This window comes from Venturia canescens, chromosome 3 (assembly GCF_019457755.1).
Source record: "Venturia canescens isolate UGA chromosome 3, ASM1945775v1, whole genome shotgun sequence".
Taxonomy (NCBI): Eukaryota; Metazoa; Arthropoda; class Insecta; order Hymenoptera; family Ichneumonidae; genus Venturia; species Venturia canescens.
In genome coordinates this window covers 387,440-404,596 of record NC_057423.1, presented here as the reverse complement: position 1 = coordinate 404,596, position 17,157 = coordinate 387,440, and the positions used below count along the sequence as shown (strand labels likewise).

The following is a 17,157-nucleotide window of genomic DNA, read 5'->3' as shown; positions in this document are numbered from 1 at the left end:
CCCGCATACGCGCGATGTTTGTAATCCGTTGAATCCAGTTTGAGACAATGGTGTACTCAAGAGAATAAAATACGCGTATTTTACACGCATGAATTAGGTTGTTACGTTCAATGCGTTGAACAGAAGAGGTGTCACGCATGCAACAGTATAGTGTCTTTTTGCGGAGCTCTATCAGTCTACTACGACCGTCTATCTTGTCTATACACGTGCTTATTATAAATATATGTATATATAGCGACACGTATATCTTATTGTGGTAGAAAAGTCGCGTGGGTCTCGCCGCTGAGAATTTTGCAACATCTGTGGCATGCCTGCCCACCAGCCGGTACCGAATGAATTTTCGACCGGTGGTATCGTTGCATGAGAATTACGCGATAATACCACTCGCTTATATAGACACACGCGGCCCGCTCCAATATCTAATGGCATTCACTATTTCACGTATATACACGACGTTAAAATTGTGATTTAATTTTATACCACCCTGACAAAACACCGATGGCCGAATCATTGAATCGCAAAATTTTTCCGTCGCATACGAAATGGGAAACGATGCTAGAAATAGAATATATATTAAACTGCGACGATCCAACGGAAAATTTGATCGTTTACGATCAATCATAGAAGCGCTTTTCTCCGATATTCTTGGTTCAAATATATATATATATATATATATATAAGTATGTGCGCAACGAGTGAGATTATACCGTCAAGAAGATGCACCCGATCGCACTCGGGTAAAGATACGTTGCATGTGCGCGCCTCAGAGGAGATTGAAATAGACGTTTCTAATTTCGTCGGTGCGAGTTCAACGACCGATTTTAGACAAATGTATAGTACTTATATATATCTGGTCTACGGGTCGCGGACGATCTATTTTCACCTCGAATCACCACGAGGAAGGAACGCACCCGTGCGCTTCGTCGGTAATGCCTCGGCGGACGCTTTATATGTACCTATTAGGGTGGTCCTCATTTATGGTTGACATTTTTTTTCTCAAATTTCCCCCCTGGTTCGATTCTAAATCACTAAAAAAGACACCACAGCAAAGCTGTGGTCAGTGGGATGGTGGGAAAGGGTGCCGGCAAGCCCGGTCGTTGTTTCTACTTCAGTCAAATTTGTGTTTACTTTATCTTTGGCTCCTATTCTTTTTCTATGTATAAATCACGTCGAGCCATCCAAGTGTACTCGAAACCCTTGTCAATCGTCGTTAAGAACAACCATTCAAGTATTTATTTAACATATAGTCGTTGAAAACTCGAACTACAATATTTTCCCGTATTATAAAGAATAATAAATCATCAGATGATTTTTTATTCTTTGCTCCTGAATTTCGATAATAGACAACTTTTCTATCGTTTTTCTATTCGTCGAGAGAATTATATTTTCCTCTGATATTTTCTTCATGAATTTATATATCTGTCGTTTTTGGGATCCATTACTCAAGAACAGCCTTTTTTGTGAGGGCCAATGAAACGAAGTAGTCTTGTTTCATAGTAGCGTAGGCTTATGTCAGTTTGTCGGTGTTTTTATGTGAATTCTTACATCTGAGGAATTTTTTTATAACGTGATAGTCAGGCGCTATGTTGAGAGACACACGGAATAAAACAACTGTTTTGAGAATTTTTTTGTCAAAAGAAAGTCGAACGCAACGCCGAAAGAATTTTGATGAATAATTCGCCATAAGATGTAATTCCTGAAACATCGGATGATTTATATCAGCATTTTATATGAAAGTTATTAAAGAATAATGATTATTTAAGAAGATTAATATTTGAGGATAGAATTGGTAGTTAAGGTGGCTTGGGCTATGCCGAGAAAACTTAAAAGATATCAGGAAGAATATCGTGTTAGCTGGACGCTGTGCCACGAGACATGATATTCGGAACGGCGTCGGCTTTCCCAGGGAAGTTGTGATAGTTGGACTCTATGCCGCAGAGACTATAATAGGAAAATACGCAGAGATTACAAAAGGAAGAAAGATTCGAATAAAATGATAAATAACCGGCCCCAGCAGAAAAACATGACTTTTATATAAAATGCCCTTTTTTCAATCGATTCGAACTTGCCGGCAACATTTCCCATCATCCCACTGACTCCAGCTTTTTCGGGGCGCCTTTTTTTATGATTTGGAATTGAACCAGGGGGGGAATTAGAAAAAAAAAAATTTCAACCTCAAATAAGGACCACCCTAGTACCTATATATGAACGCGTAATTGTTCGTTTGTATTTTGTCGGGGTTTGCCGGCAATGAGAGTTCAGAGTTTGACGAAAAATAGAAGCGCGAGTGAGAGAATAAAAGTCCAATCCAGGAGGAAAAAAAATGTCAATTAATTGATGAGAAAATCTCATAAATTGATATGTGCATACCGCCGCTACTGCGGGAGACCAATGTCGTCTCTTCTTTCTGAGCAATGTATAGCGGATATATGAGCAATGCGGTGAATACAAATTTAAGGGCCGGAATGGAAATGATAAGACAGCGTTTCATAAATTCGACCCACGCTATTTATTCGCGGGCTCCCGGAACGTGAATAAAACCAGCAGCAGACCACGTTGAGAGACTAGGGCGCGCGCGTAGAGAAATCAGGTATGCGAATCTTTGTACAGACCTGCCAATAAATCTGCTGAACAGCGGGTAACCATGCAGAGGCACCATGGTTGTTTGCATTCCCTCGCGTTGAATGTCGGATAATTTCGAAAAATGTTTTTGCGAGCCCAAGCAAAAGTTTTCAATATCACGGCGGCATATTATTCGAATCATTACAATCGCGAGCGAATGGTAAATAACATTTTTGCAAAGCTACTATTCCACACGAAAAAAAAACGTAAGACGTTCGATAAAGACTTTCGGGGATTGTTTGAAAATATTAATGAAAGTAAGACCTCGATAATTGTAAAATTGTGGTGCAACTCGCATCGTATGGCACACTGGCATACATTGACGAGATATCACACACAAAGTCTTTTGTCAACTTTCTTATACTCCTGCCGACGTGGCAAAATCTGTGTCAGCAGGTTCGTCCTCGCAATTTCATTATTTTGACGCGTCGCTTACGTTTAATGACGTTATTGACGAAAACAATCGCGATCCCCGCGGTGGTGGGCAAAACGGACATTTTATACTCGTCATGTTTTTAAAACCTCGATTTCGACCAATCAGACATACTTGTACGGGGTATAGGCTCGATTACGCAGCAGAGATTCACGCTTCTTTGTCAAGTTTTGCACAGTGTTACTTTTTTCTCCGAACATGCAAGATCTATACTCGCAACCTTCGATCAAGCAGGGGACGTTTCCCGACTAATCCCCGATATAAAAGATTCATATAAGCGATTCAAGGAATAAGAGCGGAATATCCGACGGCAGGTTAGTTGTGACCAAAGAAACGGGAAAGATGTCCGTTAACTGAAATAATTTACGAGCTTTCTTTTTCGTCATTCCTGCATTTCGTTACTTTCTGCTTGACGTATTTCGCTCAAAGCGCCGCATCTTTCGACGCGTCATACTACACGAAAACCATCGTTGGGAGCTTAAGACAAACCGCGTTTTTCGTCTCTCGTAATTTATGGGCGAAAGCGACAGCAGTGTGAAAACCGCAGGTCATAAAAGCTAACCCGCAACCCCCCCTCCAATCGTAAATTCTACGCTTACCTGAAGAATCTGACTTTTGGCCTGGAAGAGGCATATTTTGCTTACTACACGCTGTGTAGGCTTGATTCCCAAACTCGAGAATAGTTTGAAAAATCTTTACAATAACAAAACAACAAAAGTATTGTTGATCCGTGAGATTGCTCCGACGAGCCCTATCGACTAATTGACATGCCCCGGGATCTTATTAGATATATATCGAGGCGAGGAGGCCTACATGGGGGGACATGTAAAGATAAAAATTGAAAGAGCAGAACGAGAAGGAGAGAAGGAGATGAGGAGTGAGCCCCGTGTATCAAGACCGAATACCAGTTGTGCTCGATTCCACCTCGTGCTACCTTAGCCGGTTTTTGTCTATACTCTCGCTGTCGTTTATGTTGGGATAGGCCCTCTTTACCGCTAGTCTCACTCAGACGCGCTTTAGTCCGCGAGCCTCCTACTTTACCGCGGTGCGATTCTTGTTTTGTAAGTGTCTAGACACTACACAACTATGCATATTATATCCGTATCGCTCAACTTTGCTTACGGCTGTTCACTTTCGTTTTCATCGGCGACACATGACAAGCGCTTCGAAGTACGGCACTTGTTTTCTAATTTACCTATACGTGTATCATAATCTCGTCGATTTTCAAATAATCTTGTTCAAATAACAATGATAAAATGTTACTTTGGAACGTGCGTATTTTATGTTATTATTATTTTCCCCCGGAAAAGTTGTCAATGGTAAGAAAAAGAGAGATTTTCATTGGAACGAGAAAGACGCTGCTGTCTACGCGCAACCGAGCGTAAAAATAAAGAGTCGTAACGATGACTAGTCTCTCGATTCATGTTCCATAGTATACGGGTGTTAATGAGCTCTCTGAACTTCTTCGTCCAGCGCCGTAACAATAAGCGTTGCGTTAACTTGGAACTCGAGCTCGCCGATATGCACGTGGTACTCGCGCATCATCGTGTACTTATATATATGAATAACCAAGTTTGTAACGCCAGGGGTGTATCGAAGATGGGCTTACGCCAATTTTTCCGTTCAATTTAATAAACATTTTTGTTTTGGTAAAAAAAATTCGAAAATAGACATTTTTGCAAGGGCGTCGCTGAGTCGGGCGCCGCTGCTGTAGTTTGTCGCAAGACAAAGACCCAGCTCGCGCGTAGCGTATTACGTTTAACCGCGACGCTATATCGTGCATGAGCTTTGCGGAGACGGGAATCCTTGATCCTAATGACGGGTCAACCGTGCCAATTGGCGGACGCAACGACATCACGGCACGTCCTCTCCCGACGACGTTTAATTCGCCTTTATCGTTGATTCGATTGTTAGAAAAGCGAAAGAAGCTTCGGTAATGGTGAAAAAAAAAAGTGAATTTGAAGGAAACGATTGTTATGCAGGCGGAGACGGTGGGGCAATATAATTCGTACGAGTGTGAATCGCGTGGACGCGAAGGTAGGAAGGAAGGAAGGAAGGAAGGAAGGAAGGAAGGCAAAAATGAGAGGAACGGGGCCCGCGGTACACGCGACACGTTCATCGAGCGATATAGGAGAGCACGACGCGGAGCGGCGGTGGATTCTTGTAGCGGCGCAAGCGCGCAAAACTCGCGATATATCGAGACGCGGCAAACTCACTCGCGCACCGCACCGCACGCCATACACAACCACTAATCCACGCTCCTTCTCCGCTAAGCTAAACCACGCGGTCTCGAGTAAACTCGTGACAACTAATTATACCGCCATCTCCGTTCAATCGCGAATATCCATCGGGTTGAAGATTTTTCTTGACAAGCGTTGATAAGACTCGCGGTGATCTCAAAACCGGTTGATCGTACTTTCATGAAAAAGAAGAAAAAAAAAAACCAGTTGAGAAAAGGAAAGATAAAAATAACATTGACCGATAGTGTATCCCGAGTGCGTGAAGCAAAAGTGTCACATATCATTGGTATTCTTGCCTAGCGATAAGAGTCACGCGTCAATCTGTCCGACCGTTGAAAAGCTACTGGCAAACGAATAACAATCCAACATTGTTGTTGCCCGATGTAACGCTGGATCTCAAAGTAATATCGTTTTGGGCACGTGTAGCCCGCGGCGTAGACATTGGTTTAGCGATCGGTGCAGGAAGTGTTACGTGACGGAAGATATTTTCTAACAACAAAGCAATCGTACGAATAATTTCGAGTCGAAGACCAAGATAATGAAAATTCGGATGAACGAAAAAGTATAAACGATTCGAAGTGCGCTGATTAGAATAAGATCGTAATGCTTTTTATCGAAGCGTCGTTCGCGACACCGGAGTGCGACTGAGATAGTACAAATCTTGAACTCTCCAGTTTATTGAAATTAAGGACTAAAATAAGGACTGGCTTGCAGCGAATTTAAGTGTACGAGTATCGAGCGATCGAAGCAGAATTTCTTCGTCTTAATTTGGCGTGAGCAGTGCGAGAATATCGAGTGAAAATAGTCGTATTTTTCGGAACTGAGAGTTGGCGAGATTGAGGTGTAGTGTGGCATGATAGACAGACGGGTAGAGGATTGGTGTGTACAAGCGATGACCGTGCAGGAGTTGAAACCGCGCGGCAGCGCCGAAGAGCAGCCGGTAGGTGACATCCTGTCACCGGCACCGGATCCGCTCGACAACGAAAAAGAATCGTCTTCGGGTGACTGCTATAATCGTGGCTCAGGGACGGCCGCTTATCCTCCTCCGCAGGACAGTGAAAACCTATTGGGACGAGTTTTAGCTGGTAAGCCTTCGAAAAGTTTCAAAGTGGCGCGAATTCTTTATACTCGCCTACGAAATAAATATTCGCGAGTTGATATAATAACGCACTGATAGATAGTACGCATGGTACTAGTAGCGCCCGAAAAGTATAATATTTCTATTGTACTTGTATATAGACAGAGCTGGTGGTATAGGGTAGAGCGTGCGTTACAGTCTCTCGCGGTTAGGGCGAGCCGTTTACGCGGAGGCGGCAGTTTCACTTTCCAGCGGCGGAATGTAGGTCGTGGGGCCCGGGAGGAGGCTAGTTCGTTGCCCCTTCGGCGGCCTTCCACTCGGAGCTGGCATTTTTCTCCCCTCTCCGCCCCTGCGCTCACCGCTTCCCCCTTTTGACTCGATACTCTCTGGATCCCTTCTCTCGCATCTTCGCGTCTTCTCTCTCTCTCTCTCTCTCTCTCTCTCTCGCTGCGCTACATATGCAAGTTCGCCACAACGGGTCTCTTTCTACCTCCTCCCATGTCATTCCTAGACCGGATAGCGGTAGTACGAGAGTGATAGAACATTCTGGAGCTTCTGTGCAAACCCCTCGAGCGCGTCAACATGTTCGAAACGCTCCTCGTTCATTCTCCTGTTGAAGCGCTTGCACGCTTCTCGAATATATGTATTCGTTGTTGTTGGGACACGACGGGGACGCGCGCATTAAGAAAAAAAAAAAAAAAAAAATACGCGCGGGGAGATTGTTGCTATTCCGCGTCTTACCCTCTCTCTCGCTCTTTGTTCTCCTAGGTTCGTCCACTTGACTCGTTTCCCGTATCTGTGTATCGCTCGTGCTCCTTCTCTCTCTCTCTCTCTCTCTCTCTCTCTACCTCTTGCTTTTTTTGCTTTTTGTCCCGCCGCATTGGTTCGAGCCATCGCAAAGCACATACATACAAAGATTGACGCACATATCCCCAAAGGTGGGCAAGGAAATAGTGGTGGGGGAGAGCAGCAAGAGCTCACACAGTCAAGTAAGAAAGTAGGTCGATGGGGCCTTGGCGCGAGGCTAGTTCGTTCACCCTGCTCGACCCGTAACTGGGGCAAGATGAAATTAACCGAGAGCCCCCTCTAGCGTCCCGATCCCCGCCTCCTGCTCCAACGTAGTATATACGCGTTTCTGTCAAACAGAAGGGCGCAATCGATACGATTCGCCCCAAGAATTACCATCTTTCTCTTTCCCAGCTTGACATTCGAGCGTCTATAGGTATTGGTATGCAGCGGTATATAGATATCGAGAGACGCATACACAGAGATCGAATGAACTCTCCATGAGCTCGACTACTCGCCAATCGCCGACGGCCCCCGGTTCAACAAACTCGAAGTGGGACTTTCCCTCCCGATCCTCACCCACCGAGACCAACGCTCGACTCTCACTCGTTCTCGAGCATTCGTTAGGTAGCTTACAGAGTTATATATCTTTCGCACCAACTAGCACCACCACCGTTATACTCACGAATAAATCACCCCTCCAGTCCCCACCCCTTCTTCACCCACATTTTATCAGCGAAGGTCACCGTACACTTACGCGACGAGCTATGCAGTGTAGCGAATACGGCTAGTGTACTGTATTTGCATCTATTAAAAAAAAAAAAAAAAAAAAAAAAACAAATATAGACGTATCTCTTTTATGGTGAGAAACGAACCACCGCTGGACACGGGGACGCGTACGTTCATAATTTTGCTCAGGTCCTATATGAGTTTTATTGTTTATTAGGCCTATGCGCTTTTATCTTTAAATTTTTGCGCTTACCAAACACTACTATGCTGGATAAACGGTATCATTATCTTCAAGTTTGCAAAAGTTTCTCACGCAGATATCTCGATCCCCGTAGACATTCGTCGCAACTATCGTTATTTAATTGCGCAACAATGGTAACGAACTCTTAAGTTAACGAGAGAGACCGCGGCGCTCCGTTTTCCGCCGCGAAGAGAAAGTAGAATCCACGCCTCCTCCGCGACATGGACCGTGAGCTCTTATTCTTTTTCTTCTTCTCGATGACTCTCTCTTTTTTCCTCAATCTGCCTCTTTGCTTGTACCAAACTCCCTTTCTCTCGCGCAACGTTCCAACTATACCGAACGCGTCGAATGCTCGCTGTTACATCATAGCGCGAGCACGTAGGAATGCTTTCACCCGCGCGCGGTCTACTTTCAACCGCCTCAGAACTACAACGTTTGAGAGAAATTTCTTATGTACCCCCCTGCTGTAACAACCCGGTGCACTGACCTGTCTCATTCTCGCTTTGCAACTCGCCTTCATAAATTATTCATCATCTCGCTTACTCTATTTACTTTTTCATGTTCAATCAATTTTTCCCTACGTTCTTCTCGATGCGCCTGCTTCATGAATTCCAGTCCAAGTTGAGCGATCGAATATCAAGGATATATTATTGAAGCTGGTAGTCATAGTTTACGGGAGAGGCTTCGATTAACCGCGCGGGATTTAAAACAAAAACCGAGCTCAAAAAAAGCAAATTTTACCGATGCTATATAATTACGGACTCAACTTTCCGTTGTAACGCCATTTATGACCCATCATCGTAGTCACCCCGTCTTGCCGGATCTTTTACACGCATCCCCCAATCACGTTGTATACCCGCTCGCCTTACTTCGCCTTACTCGCATTTATCTCGTATGTATCGCGAAGCTTTTTATATTTATGACTCATTCGTTATCGATAAAATTTTCGAAAATTGTATAGGAAAAGTGGAGGAATGACCGGAAGTCGTCTTGACGATGACGATAAAATTTGAGAGACTCGGTAATTTTGCGGTGTATATAACCATATGAACGCGAATCGCATTGCATGAGAGGAATTGTAAGTTTGATACATATTGGTACATGACTTGCGACGAATGAGCTTGCCGCCCGCTGTCATATATATCGTTCACAAACGCGTGTCGAAACGACTAGTCCCTCCCCTCCTGATTTTGCCCAGGACCTCTTCTCGGGTATTTTCTAATTGCGTGGCGCTGACGTTTACCCGCGCGCGACGACGACGACGACGACGACGACGACGACGACGACGACGACGACGACGACGACGACAACAACGACGACTACTACTATGGCTAACCTGAAAATCGAGGCGCGGGCAATGGCCTGGCCTCCTCCCGGTCTCCGATGACCTCGATTGACGAGAGGGTATCTCTCTAGCCTTCTCTTTGCTCTTTCGTCTAGCTCACTCGCTCTCGCGTATTCCCTCTCGTTTGCTACACATGTACTCTCCCTCTTCTCCCTTTTTTTCCTTCGCAATCCCGCTCATTCTCGTCCCCTTTTGTGCTCGTGACGCGTAGATTCACGAAGGAGGAACATCGATACTCGCGCAGCTTCCATAATCTCCGCGCGATCTCTCCATTTCCATTCATTGCCTATAATGTTTCTTTCTCGAAGCAGCCGGACCTCCGATAAGAGGAACGGATTGTGAAAACCGATCGTTTTTCCGGGCCCTCTCCGAATCCCGTGAAATAAAGCGCGCCAAAGTGAACAACCTCAAATTAGGTCGGGGCGCTCTTATCACCCGAGATTTGAACCTTTGTCAGGTGCACAAAGGACCTATCACGCTCTCGTGTTCTATTTGTGCTAGTGTTGCGGCGGAAAAAAAAAGAAACAAAAAAATTGTCTCCGAGCGAGTATAATCCGCATTATTGGGCAGAGATACGCATGGAGCTATGGTCAAAGATTATACATATAAATATCCGAAACACGTGCAATTTCATCTCCGTCTCGTAGTGCATGTTTACGTGTCGCTCCTCAAGATATTTCTTCTCTTCATTGGTTATCGCGAAGAGGATTTTTTCTTACTCGCCCGCACGGCGCGATGATTCACTTTCTCGCAAGACTTACTTTCTTCAATCGGGTATCCACCGCCAAGTCACGGTTCACCGCGCGGAAAGAAAGTAAGAGTAGTCTCGGTCTCGTGAGGTTCTCGCGCCAGGCCGCGACGATTCTCGTGACGATGGCTCACGCCGTCGGCGTGGAAAGGTGCCTCGTCGACATACCGGTGAAAGGGAAAGAAAAGACTAGAGAGCGAGTAACGATCTCGCGTACGCTATATATTATGGGGTATATATAAACATACGCGGACGCGCGAGTATCGTCGAAAACACCTTTCGCTCATCGCAGCATCCACGGAGTATAGGCAGCACGTATTCAATTCCCGGTTCCTTCTTCGCATCAGCATTTCCATTGGATACGTGTCCGCGTGTGTCGCATATATCTCTTATTTTCACAATTCCCGACACTACTCGGCACTGTATAGTCTCTTTAGTCTTTCTTTGGGCCCAATCGCCTCACTTTCGCTTCTCAAATATTTCGGCCGATTGCCGAAGGATCATATTTCGCCACAAAAACTCTCTTTCCTCCCGCGACACGATATGACGAGAATGAAAATAAAAAGTCGTAGTAATTCACTGCGACGTCGCATGTATATATAACATAATAGCTATATGCCAGCGTATATATACGTGCGTGTATTACGTTGGGAAGAAAAGAAAATACGCGCGGTATATATAAAGAGACCGTCCCATAGATCTAAGGGCTTTCTTTCCATCGTATCCCGCCGTCGCGCCATATTACGCCAAGGCTTGTCTTTTTTCGAAAATTTCGAGGTTATGAGTAACAAGTATTTTTTTTTTTGTATTTCTCTATAATCGCATACGAGGCTGTTTAGTGAGATAATTCAAAAGAGCCCTGCTGCGCGACGATTACTCATATATATAAGTATATAGCATCGTCATTGATCCCTTCTCCTCCTCGCTTCGAACCTATATAAACACGTCGTTGTACGGGGCAAACGAGCTAGAGCAGAGGGTGTCCGGGAATCCGGCGATGACTGCTGGGTCAACGAACTTTGACCCAGCCCACGAACGAGAAGAGGTCGCGCTGTCGTCGATGCTCCCCGCACTCTCTCCAACATTCTGCGCAAACTGTTGCCCATATATTTACAGGTTTATTTCACCAAGCTAGGCTGCTATATATCTGTCACGCGTATACTTGTGACGCGAACATATATATATCTCGCTATTATGTCACTCGTTTCTCTGATGCTAAGCTCTGAGTACCTATAAACCTTAATTAAAACTGCACGGTGGACCCGCCCGCCCGCGTACACGAATGTTTTAACCCTCACGAATTCGAAACTGTGGGGAATATCTCGAAACGGTCGCGTTATACAAATAGCAGATCCTCGCGTGAATTTCCAATATTAATGCGAGTATATAAGATTGTAACTTACTGAGAAGAGAGGGGGTGGAGGGTGCATAATCCACGAAATAGCTGAAGAGCCCCCCCCTCTACCACGAACGTCTTGTTGCCCGCTAGAGAAGGCGGCAAACTGTTGGCCTAGTTAGGAGGCAAATGGCACTCTCGTCGGTCAACGAACTCGTGACCTCGGCGCGCGCATCGCCCCAGTCGCAAACGACCTCATCTTCTGTCCCTCCCTCGATCCCCCAAACTCCCTTCCCCAACATCGCTTCTCGAGCTGACTCTCGAGCTATCCGCGCGATCATCTCTTCCCGCGTCCGCTCCCCCATCACCACCGCTTAATGCCGCACGCGTTCTCCCTGCTGCCCCGATTAGGAACAGCGGCTTATAACGTGCCTCTGTGCGCGTCTCACTTTTCTACCCTGCTGCTCGCGCTGCTTCTCTCGGCATCTCATTTATTTCGTCACCGCGGAACTCTCCTTCGCGCTTTTTCATAACACATACCTATACGCATAAAAAAGAACATGCATGCGCACATTATCAGCCGATTTCCAAACGCACCGCTGCGCATCGATCCCGTTCAATCATCATTCGAGATTAACGCAAGTTACGTCGAAATTATGTGTATATTATAATATTCTCTCAATTCGTTCGGGTATTCGTTGCCCACGATATTTCTCGTCACATTCGTATATCTATATATAGTACATATTGCTGCTTGGAAACGGTGCGACATTTTTGTGTTCTACTCAATTCAAATATTTATGACGTCTATATGTGTTTCGAAAGTACAATTCTTGCCTGAGCCCAACGTTCCATCAGACTTTGTCATCGTCCCGTTTTTTCTGCACCCTGCGCTCTTTTTCTTTTTCCTGTTTTTTTTTTTTTTTTTTTTTTTTTTTTTTCCGTTAAAAAGGGAAAGCCCTTCCATCCACCGTGAGAGCCTTATAAATCCATACTGCCTCGGGATGCACGGCGTTCGGATGTGCATGTTTTTTTTTTTTTTTTTTTTTTTTTTTTTTTTTTTTTTTTTTTATCGAACGAACAAGCGCGCGTCCCACTGACTTTAAAATTGCCGGGACAATTTTTCTCTAGTCGTTCGACGGAAAAGTATTTACGAGGCGAGGAGCGGCAAAAACTGTGAAACATTTTACCGTTTTTCTGCTCTCCCTCTCCCCTTGTGGACGACCGTACAGCCAGCTTAACCCTATACCTCGCAGTAATATTTTTAAGTATTGTATTGGACGAGAGAAAAAAAATGTACCATCCTCGTTGAAGATGCGAATGTAAAGAATGAAGGCAAAAAAACTCTACTCGACTCGCCTAATCCTTTGGGAAGCGTTTACGCCTTTACGATAGGGTTAAGGCTATATTCAAAAGGTCATAGCGAAACGGTGCGGAAAAAAAAATTGACTCGTTGGCCATTTTTTAAACCCGTTAAAAATCTCATGGGAGGTTAACTTTTCGACTTTGCGTCTACCCTTCTTTTTTTATTGGACGGTACACGAAAAAGAGGCCCTTCGCTTTTTAAGTAGAGTTATAGAGGTCCTTTTATTTTTCAAAAACGTGACCATCCTATCTGTATACATACATACATACATAGATGCGCGCGCGCGCCCACGTGGGTCGTGAAATTATATTTTACCTCGAATTACGGTGTACCAAACGGGTTGGATTAAAAAAATGAAAGGCAAAAAAAGGGAGACGACGGTGAAAAACGGCGTTGCCCTTCCGATGGTGTCCAAAAATAGGAGACATTTATTTTTTACCGTTGTACGCACATGGACGACGAGCGACTATAGGAATCTTGTGCAGTAAATAACGAAAGGATATTTTCCTCCGAGCAAAAAAATTTTAGCCATCGGAATTTTCCGATTACCGCGTTGAAAAAAAGGCCGCGTACAAATGGTCCGGTTGTTTTTTCCTTTCGTACAACTCTGTAAAACGTTTTGAAACGCTTTTTTCTCGGTTTACCAGTAAAAGTATTTTTCGTCGTCCGGTGCACGGAAAAACCCCGTGAATCATTCTAGAGTCTGAAATACCGAATGCTAGAAACGACGCGGTAGATGCCAGAAACAAAACAGTTTGGGGGGAGAATACAGGGAGATAATTATTTTGTTTCATCCCTCGTCGCTGCGGTTATTCACACTCAAGTTCCGTGTACAAGGAAACACCTCGCCCGCGATTAGATTCCCCAGAGGGTGCAGATGGCGAAGAAGGGCGATGAGGCGGCGGTGAGGGTAAGGGCGGCAAGAGGAATTACGAGGTCACCTGTATCTAGAGCGACCTCGGATTTTAAGGTGGTAGGGGGAGTCCATCGCTGGTTGCCGCTGTTTGTTCGTTGGTTGTGCCGGGCTTGCTGCTTGCGTCATAGCTTAAAATCGAGGGAGTTTACATACACCTGGTCTCGCACAATTGCCCCTCAACAAACACCTACGAGTTAAAGTGACACCCGATTTGTCTCCTACACCATAAAAATTGCTCTCCCAAATTTTTCACTATACAAATTTTTGCAATTTTGTCCAATAAATGAAGCATTAAACAGCAAATTCAGCGTATTATTCTATTGTTCCTTCTTCTACCCTCTGTTGCACCATGCACCCTATCTTCCAACGAGAGAACGTTTTTTTATTCCAAGTTTAATTTCGTTTTATGAGAGAACAAAAGTATAGAGAAGATTCGGACGAAAAGTTTATTCCCGTCACAGATGTAATCTATTGTGATATACATACGAGTACGGTACTCTTTTTTTACTTGGATATAGCCGAAATATTACGATCCATATTTCTTCAATCGTAAAAACCATTTTAAGCTTCGTCTTTTTATTATTTTTCATCTACGTGGAACGTTTATACTCGTTTGATGTCGACGAACCCAGCATCAACGATGGCCGCGTGCGACTCTGATTCCGGCTTCGAAGGACGCGTGTTCGCTGATCCGCGACTATCCGTCAGCCGTTTCATGCCATTATACGTCTATATTGTCCAGCATAGATATTTTAGATCTCAAGCGCCATATATCCAGCTCAAGATCGAAAATCGATTTGGAAAAATATACCACACGTGTATATGCGCTTTATACGCGTACTGTGAGTACATTATGCATCATTACATGACAAGTCGATATGCGCGGCATATAGCTTTCGTTGCAACGCGTCGTTATTTCTCATTGTCAGACTCTTTATAATAATATCGACATGGAAATCGAAGCGTCGTCATGCCGCGGTCTTTCGACAAACATTATTTTTTATACCTAATACGAATCTATATTTTCGCATTGATCACTGAATACGAGATTTTTAAAAATATTTCTGTATTTTCTTGAATTTTTTTCCGCCCATTTGAATGTCCTCCCAAGGCTCGAGTACTGTATATATAGGATGTTTGACGTCAGAACCCAGTCCCCTACCTCTTTCGTGTCAGAGTTCAACCCCCGAACGCGCAGCTTAACCCACACTCGCGGGAGGGCAATGCTCTCTCTCTCTCTCTCTCTCTCTCTCTCTCGAGCTCCACGACCCTTAACTCGGTCAGCCTCGACACAGATCCGCCATCTCGGTCCGTGTTTATGGTTCGATTCCCCTTATTCGTTCCCGCTCTTCCAACTCTTCCCTATATTTTCCCCCAATTCCTCGATTCCAAATATATTTATTTTATACATCAAGTGGTGGGAAATTTTTTCATTTACCGGCTCATCCACCTTTGAGTTGAGGAAAAATAATAATTCATATGCGGTCATCATTTCATCAACAAGTAATCATGCGGAACCAGCAGCATTCTTTTTGTTTAATCTTTGAAAGACTTGACTCTGTTGAAAACGAGTATTAATATCTCGAAATTTTGATAATCGTAATAATAATATTGTTCGATTATAAAGTTGGAGGAATAAAGTATTGAATTTTTTAAACTCACACCAAACTGTAATTATATCGTTATTACTAAAATCATTGATGGCAACTAAAATATATTGAAACAATTACCGTCTCTTTTTGTTTAACGAATAAAAATTTTAATACGTCAACATTTCTATACGGCACTGTCCTCATTTGACTATTCGCCGTCGTGACAGTAGTTGAAAAGCAAGAATAAAACGCCTGTTGAAGTAGAGTCACATATGCCGCATGCTTGTAACGAGCACAGATACGGACACAGAAATGTAGCTCCACTGTCCAATGTACGATGTGTAATCCCCTGCGATTGCGCAACCCTTTTTATAACTATACATCTCGCTTTTCTGTCCGGCACCTCTCTTTCTATTGCAGTTGCAACTAATGTAGCCAGGAGCGAGCAACTGTTCAACCTGAATTGCACTTGGCGCAAAACTTTCACAAAACTTTCTAGCGAGTCTCGTTTTCTACGAGCGTCTCGTTCGACCGTGCGAGCGCGCACGATAACTCGCTTCGAGTCAACGAACGCTTTCTTTCTCCATCTTAATCGTTCTCGCACTCTCGCGATCGCAAAATAAATCCGTCCCCTGTGTGTCTCGTGTTTTCTTCATCTCGTTAACACACATTAATTTTTCCTATCAATAACCGCGCGATACTGCTCCAAAAGTTGCCAAAAAAATAATAGAGACACTTGGATATTGTGCATATATCGTCGCATTCTCTCAATCCCCGCACTTTTCGTTGCGGTATAGGCGTTGAAAAGTTACGTAAATTTAATAATTATATACTTATATATCGTATCGTACGAGCTATCTCTCGCGAGATATTTAACGTATTTAAAATATTGAACAGGAGTCCGACTCGATCGAACCTCTTGCTTCCTCATACCTTCGCACATACCCCAATCAAGTATTAAGCACACGACAAAGTTTCCGAATCAATCGGTCGTTAATTCTTTTAGTTATTGAGGCCAATCGGTGTGAGACGCGTATTCGAAAAAATAAGAGCTCATTGAATTATTAATCATTTTTTATCGGCATCGAATATTAGTTCATCGTCAAATATTTACTGCTATTTCGTTACTGCCTATATATATATATAGCAAGTTGTATAAAGCGTAGTATAAATTATGTATTCGTACACGCAGAAGGAACAAAGTCACATCTCAAGTCAAAGTGGATGCGAGCAATATATAAGAAAGAGAGTGCGAAAAAAATTGGCCCGAGTAGTGAGTTTGCTCTCGTCGATTCGCTAGTGAATGCGAGCGCATGCGTCAGTGGATCGCTCTCAAGGCCTTCGCGTATTAACTCTTTGAGTTCGGTTCGGGTTCGCTCGCGCGAACACCACCGCGCGACGCTCATGTCCCACTTTCCTTCGGGCTCGGTCAACGACCCACGGACGTCGTTGCGGCTCCTGCTAAGTAGAAGTTTCCAAGGTGCACTCACACATATCTTGTCATCATTTTCACAATCGCACTCACCGCTCCATGCGTGAACGCGCGCGAGCGTCATTTTCCCCCTGCTTGAACTCGATCTCTCTCTCTCTCTCTCTCTCTCTCTCTCTCTCTCTCTCTCTCACTTTTCCGCCTCCTCTACTTTCCGTTTCACCCCACTCTATATCGAATCGCGCGTATCATCCCCACTTTGTTTCGAGAGGAATCTAAAACTTATTATCCCTACT

The 17,157-nt window shown here is 44.2% G+C and overlaps 1 protein-coding gene across 2 annotated transcripts in view; it reads left to right on the top strand.

The window, feature by feature from the left end:
* Nucleotides 1–17,157, top strand: part of LOC122407559 (ecdysone-inducible protein E75-like) — a 128,335-nt gene that overhangs the window by 51,504 nt on the left and 59,674 nt on the right. Inside the window, exon 1 of one of the 2 annotated variants that reach the window (XM_043413863.1) lies at nt 5,347–6,380. The exons of the other annotated variant lie outside the window; for it this stretch is intronic. Coding sequence (XP_043269798.1) covers nt 6,149–6,380 — 232 coding nt within the window. The 5' untranslated portion in view covers nt 5,347–6,148. Of the gene's footprint in view, nt 1–5,346; nt 6,381–17,157 lie in introns of those variants that run through there. 2 annotated transcript variants of the gene reach the window in all.